Genomic DNA, 7,041 nt, shown 5'->3' on the forward strand with positions numbered 1-7,041 from the left:
AGGTAGCCCAACGCCCAGCTCCACTTTCCAGGTACAAAGATAATACACACTGCCTGCAGAAAGAAACACACCCTGCCTGCAGAAAGAAACACACACTGACAGGCAGAGCAGGGCTGTCACAGTGTCCAATAAAAGATGCTGGTGGAGTTCCTCACACTGTACTCTCTCATATTTGGATCTAAGTGAGGAATTCGTTTCTGCAGGAAACTGGAAATGATATGATCATCGGCCTCAAGAATGAAAGGGATTTCTTTCTGCAGTGGATCCTAAACTGGGCAGATTTCATTCCTCTGACTGTAGAAAAACAACAAAGAATAGCCCATGACAACTAAGATAAAATAGCTCCCTACTCTATTAATACTTTGAACACAGCTCCCTCTCTTTTCAAGACTTTTTACCTCTACTTTTACTATGCATTTGCAGTCTGATACTTGGGTTAAAGTCTTTTGAATATGACATTTAGAATTCATTAGTCACTTGCTTATCTGTAATCCTAACATTAGCATACAGTAAATAGCATGATCTGGAGGACTAAGGCATTCTGAGTGAAGTGGAGCAGCTCCACTCCATTCATATGCTCTGCTTTCCAGGATGTCCAAAACCTTAATTATAACTTTTAATTTAGGAATTTAATACATATATAAATACATAAATAAATTAAATAGACAGATAGATTGGTAGATCTCCCTCTCACCCTTTTTCAGGTGGTGTGTGTCTTCCTAAAGCTCGGGTCCTGGGATTTTTAGGGTTTTGGATTGTATCTTAGCTGTTCTTAGCACTACACTCTGATTCCAACATCAGACCCCAGATGTTGGAATCAGGAATCTGTCCAGGAATCTGCTGGAGCTTCTCTCCCAGTTTGAGGTTCACAGCCTCTACTGCTCATGTTCCCACTGGGACTACTGTGGATTTCACCTTCTGCATCTGATCTAGTTCTCTCTTCAGCCCTTGGTATTTCTCTTGCTTCTCATGCTCTTTCTTTCTGATGTTGCCATCACTCAGGATTGCCACATTGATCACCGATGCTGTCCTCTGTTCCTTGTTGACCACCGCAACGTCTGGTTGGTCAGCCAACACCTGCTTGTTAAGACTTAAAGAAGAACTTGAAGTACCACAGGATCTTTTCTTCCATTCTTCCATTCTCAACCACCTTTGGGTTGACTTGGGGTCTTCCAGTCTGTGCGCAGTACAGATGTTCTTGTACAATATCCCAGCCTCTTGGTTATGCCTTACAGTGTGTGCTTTCCCTCCTGCTCCTAAGTGCTGGACTGTCTCAGGGACATCTTTGCACAGCCTGCATCTTGGGTCTTGTCTGGTGAGGTTGACCCCTGCCTCAACCAATCCGGTATTGAGTGCCTGCCATGATCAGAGCCTTGGTGATGTCCTCCAGTCCAGTCTTTTCTAGGTAGGATTTCAAGATACCTGTCGATGGTATAAATCCCATGGAGGGGCTCAGTCTTCCATGTAAAGCACTCCAGTAACCATGTGTGGAACACTGAAGACATTGTGGTCAGTCTAGGCTGTGCTCAGGAGAGGCAGGATATCAGGCGGTGTGAAGGTGTTGCACACCTGTACAACACAACACACACGTCCTTACCCAGTCCTAGTATACATATACACACATAAACCTACAACACAATGTCTAAACTTGATTTGTTTGGTTTGAGTGCTGCCAAATTTGCACTTCGTTTGCTATACTATGTGTAGTAAACTGGCAATGTGAACCTGACAAAATAAAATACTCAGCTTTATGTTGAACTTATTCACTGTTATTGCACAATGTGACCTTATTTTTGATTTTAATGAGGCACAATTTGACCATAGAAACAATTGCAACTGTTTTTTAAAAAATAATTTATAATGACAGTTCCCACTATTAAATCATCCTGACATGTTACTGAGTGATGTTTATTTTTTTTTCATCACAGGAAATATTTACTTTGTCATGCCTGCTTATATCAATATCAATATCATATCAATATCAATTTGGACTGTCTGCTGGGGAGCAAACAACATCAGTGAGAATACAAACACACTCTCATTCCCTGGTCATCAAACACCGTAGCTTGGTCACATCCCTTTTGCCTCTCCATGAGCTTTTTGTCTTTTGTCACGTGTCAGTGTCACATGGTTAGCCTTAGGCAACAAAACCACTTGGGTTAGGTTACTGTTACATAAGGTTAACGTTAAGTTCAGGCATAAAAACAGAAACTGGACATGGTCTTGGTCACACACAAAAGGTCTCGCTAGAAACAGGAATTGATATTTATTATATCACCATTGCCCATGTCACATACTGACGCCCTGGGAATGAGAACGGGCTGGAAAATGCATGTATACTCTCTCAACGGGAAGTAGTATACATACTGGGCATGGTGTTTACTTCATTTGCATCTTAATACACATTCAAATGTCATCACTGATACTCCACATGATTGTAAAAGATCTTGTCCATCATTTTTTTTTTGAGAAAGACAAAGATTCAAATAATAACCATGCTGTATTTTGCGGTTAAATTGTGTTATATATCAATTTAAAACACATAAAGTGAGTATGAGATGTTGTCTCATTCAACACAGCAAAGTAAAATGATCTTTTTAAGCATAATTGGGCATTACTCTGTCTCCCCTATAAAAAGCTAATTAGTGGCCTTTAAAATACGACCTATCTGCAATTCTAATTTGCATCTGATTCTTATGGAGAAAAATTATGCACATAACAGGCTGGGAACTGAGAATGTAGGATTATAAAAGACAGCACATAATAGTCAGCAGATAATGTTTAGATTGTGTGTACACGTGTTGTTGGTGGTTGCTGCCCACCCACATTATGTTGTAGAGAAAGCCCTCTGTGAATGAATGTGACCGGTTGAGATCTGACCGTCCAAACAGACGTAGATCCCAGTGTGTCATAGTAAATAGTGTATTCATCAGCTTGCTCCACTCATCAGCTGGTTCCTCCCATGAGGTGTGTCCTTTGTACGTATTGTCCTCGAGTAACTGTGCAAGCAGGCATGAGAACAATGACAAGGTGTCATGATGATTCAGTGTGAATTAGTCTTCTTGAATGGGGAGGAGTAGGGGTTGTTCTGGATGATTTAGTGTCATGGTATGAAGATTTTTTTTTTTCATCTTGACAGTTATCAAATTGAGGAATCTGATCGGGTTGAAAATTACAAATATTTGGGTATGGTTTTTGACAGCAATACACACGCACAATTTTTCTTATTAACTCTTTCAGTAATTGAAAGAATATCAAGTTGAGTCTGTGTCTAACCAAACCATTACTGATGTGACTACAGTTAAATTAGCCTTTCGTGTACACATCCAAAGCTTATACCCAAACAATATACAAATGCCTAAACGACAATACTTTTTAAAAACTTGAAAGGGCACAGTTAGAAGTGGTATTTGTCTTCATAGCATTTCACATTGCAATGTAAAAAAAAAAAAAGCCAAACACAGAAGGAGGAGAAACATTTTATTTATTTATTTATTTAAAAGGGGAGAAATTACATTGATCACATGCATTGCATAAATTGTACCAGCCATCACACTATTTTGCATCTGTAGTCCCTGGCAGGTTGACACAGAAACATATAAATATTGTTGTCGTCACTAAAATATGTAATATGTTGTGTTTATTTCCATGAGGCTTTGGACCAGCTACTGGAAGACAAAACACAATCAGTGAGAACAAAAGAACTGTGGCCCACACCTTAAAGAAGGATGTCATACATACAGGGCATGGTTTTTTTTTTTTTTTTCCTTTTACGACTGAGTACGTATTCTGATGACATCAGTCATGCTGCACATGATTATAAAAGAGCCTCTGAAGAGTTGATGAAACTACAAAGCACAGAGCAAAGAAGTTCATCAGGAGGAGAGAATACCAGCTTGACTTCACCGAACCAAAGAGAATCACAGCGTTCAATATAGAGCACATCACCGAAGCTCAGAGAAAACCTGTAAGTATTTCACTGATTATTTGTGTAATTTCTTTTTGTCTAATTCAGAGTGAGCTTCAGGTTGCCAAAGATTATTTAAAATATTTATAATGTAAATTTTATGATTTATAATGATAATACTAGCTTTATTTATAGCACATTATATGAAAATCAGTCCTTCACAAAATGATGTAATAATAAAATACAGTAAGATTAAATTCAATTAAATTCAATTAAACAGCAAAAAAAGAAAGCGAAATAATTTGAAAGACTAAACAGTTAAAGATTAAAACATACAGTTTTATACATTAAAATCTTAGGATCTGGTCAGCTTCTCAAAATGTTTCTTACGGCATTGCTGGAAACATCCAGTGGATTCATAAGGGTAGACTATTCAAGAAAACACAATCTATCTATCTATCTATCTATCTATCGATGTGAGTCTTTTCATACATTAAATGAAGACAATGATTATGTTTCAGATCACAGAGACACCATTCAAAATGATCAGGAATATTTGTATCATCCTTCTCCTTTTTGTTGGTAAGTCACAAATCCGAGGAATTTCCAGTTGTGATTTTAGATCTCCACTGAATGTAAAAAGCATGACACAAAGTGTGATACTGATTGATAACTGTCATCCGAATGTAGCATCTGCTGGTGCCCAGTCGACTACAACAGCTACACCTGCTACAACTACTGCTGCTCCAGTGACAACAACAGCAGCCGGTGCCACGACTGCAGCAGCAACAACCGCAGCTGGTGCCATGACTGCAGCAGCAACAACCGCAGCCGGTGCCACTACAGCCGCAGCAACAACAGCAGCCGGTGCCACTACAGCCGCAGCAACAACCGGAACTGGGGCCACGACTGCAGCAGCAACAACAGCAGCCGGTGCCACGACTGCAGCAGCAACAACCGCAGCCGGTGCCACAACAGCCGCAGCAACAACCGCAGCAGGGGCCACGACTGCAGCAGCAACAACCGCAGCCGGTGCCACTACAGTCGCAGCAACAACCGCAGCAGGGGCCACGACTGCAGCAGCAACAACCGCAGCCGGTGCCACTACAGCCGCAGCAACACCAGCAGCTGGTGCCACTACAGCCGCAGCAACAACCGCAGCCGGGGCCACGACTGCAGCAGCAACAACCGCAGCCGGTACCACGACTGCAGCAGCAACAACCACAGCCGGTGCCACTACAGCCGCAGCAACAACAGCAGCCGGTGCCACTACAGCCGCAGCAACAACCGCAGCCGGGGCCACAACTGCAGCAGCAACAACCGCAGCCGGTACCACGACTGCAGCAGCAACAACCGCAGCCGGTGCCACTACAGCCGCAGCAACAACAGCAGCCGGGGCCACAACTGCAGCTGATGCCACTACAGCCACAGCAGCAACAGCAGGCAGTGCCACGACCACAGCGGCAACAACTGCAGCCGGAGCCACAACTGCAGCTGGTGCCACAACCGCTGCAGCAACAACTGCAGCCGGAGCCACAACTGCAGCTGGTGCCACAACCGCTGCAGCAACAACAGCAGCTGGTGCAACAACTGCCGCGGCAACAACTGCAGGTGCAACAACAGCATCCGGTGCCACAACCGCAGCGGCAACAACAGCAGCTGGTGCCACGACTGCAGCAGCAACAACCGCAGCCGGTGCCACAACAGCCGCAGCAACAACCGCAGCAGGGGCCACGACTGCAGCAGCAACAACCGCAGCCGGTGCCACTACAGCCGCAGCAACAACCGCAGCCGGTGCCACTACAGCCGCAGCAACAACAGCAGCCGGTGCCACTACAGCCACAGCAACAACCGCAGCTGGGGCCACAACTGCAGCAGCAACAACCGCAGCCGGTACCACGACTGCAGCAGCAACAACTGCAGCCAGTGCCACTACAGCCGCAGCAACAACAGCAGCCGGGGCCACAACTGCAGCTGGTGCCACTACAGCCGCAGCAACAACAGCAGGCAGTGCCACGACCACAGCGGCAACAACTGCAGCCGGAGCCACAACTGCAGCTGGTGCCACAACCGCTGCAGCAACAACAGCAGCTGGTGCAACAACTGCCGCAGCAACAACTGCAGGTGCAACAACAGCATCCGGTGCCACAACCGCAGTGGCAACAACAGCAGCTGGTGCCACAACTGCCGCAGCAACAACCGCAGGTGCAACAACCGCAGCTGGGGCAACAACTGCCACAGCAACAACAGCAGCCGGGGCCACAACTGCAGCAGCAACAACAGCAGCTGGTGCCACTACAGCTGCAGCAACAACAGCAGCCAGTGCCACGACCGCAGCGGCAACAACTGCAGCCGGGGCCACAACTGCGGCTGGTGCCACAACCGCTGCAGCAACAACAGCAGCTGGTGCAACAACTGCTGCAGCAACAACTGCAGGTGCAACAACAGCATCCGGTGCCACAACTGCAGTGGCAACAACAGCAGCTGGTGCCACAACTGCCGCAGCAACAACCGCAGGTGCAACAACCGCAGCTGGGGCAACAACTGCCACAGCAACAACAGCAGCCGGGGCCACAACTGCAGCAGCAACAACAGCAGCTGGGGCCACGACTGCGGCAGCAACAACTGCAGCAACAACTGCCGCAGCAACAACAGCAGCTGGTGCCACAACCGCAGCAGCAACAACAGCAGCTGGTGCCACAACCGCAGCAGCAACAACAGCAGCCGGGGCCACAACAGCAGCAGCAACAACAGCAGCTGTAGCCACAACTGCTGCAGCAACAACTGCCGCAGCAACAACAGCAGCTGGTGTCACAACAGCAGCAGCAACAACAGCAGCTGGTGCCACAACTGCAGCAGCAACAACAGCAGCTGGTGCCACAACCACAGCAGCAACAACAGCAGCTGGTACCACAACCGCAGGTGCAACAACCGCAGCTGGGGCCACAACTGCTGCAGCAACAACAGCAGCTGGTACCACAACCGCAGGTGCAACAACCGCAGCCAGGGCCACAACCGCAGGTGCAACAACAGCAGCCGGGGCCACAACTGCAGCCGGTGCCACAACCGCCACAGCGACAACAGCAGCTGGAGCCACAACTGCAGCTGGTGCCACAACCACAGCAGCAACAACT

General features: G+C 46.5%; 1 protein-coding gene across 1 annotated transcript in view; it reads left to right on the plus strand.

Moving 5' to 3' along the window:
• The first annotated feature begins 4,713 nt into the window (after nucleotides 1-4,713).
• LOC115367957 (putative mediator of RNA polymerase II transcription subunit 26) overlaps nucleotides 4,714-7,041 on the plus strand; it is a 2,418-nt gene continuing 90 nt past the window's right edge. Inside the window, exons 1-4 of the mRNA XM_030063896.1 lie at nucleotides 4,714-4,737; nucleotides 4,787-5,404; nucleotides 5,438-5,800; nucleotides 6,896-7,041. The exon at nucleotides 6,896-7,041 is cut by the window's right edge and continues 90 nt beyond it. Of these exons, the coding sequence (XP_029919756.1) occupies nucleotides 4,714-4,737; nucleotides 4,787-5,404; nucleotides 5,438-5,800; nucleotides 6,896-7,041 (1,151 nt within the window). The remainder of the gene's footprint in view (nucleotides 4,738-4,786; nucleotides 5,405-5,437; nucleotides 5,801-6,895) is intronic.

Source organism: Myripristis murdjan, chromosome 11, assembly GCF_902150065.1.
Source record: "Myripristis murdjan chromosome 11, fMyrMur1.1, whole genome shotgun sequence".
NCBI lineage: Eukaryota > Metazoa > Chordata > Actinopteri > Holocentriformes > Holocentridae > Myripristis > Myripristis murdjan.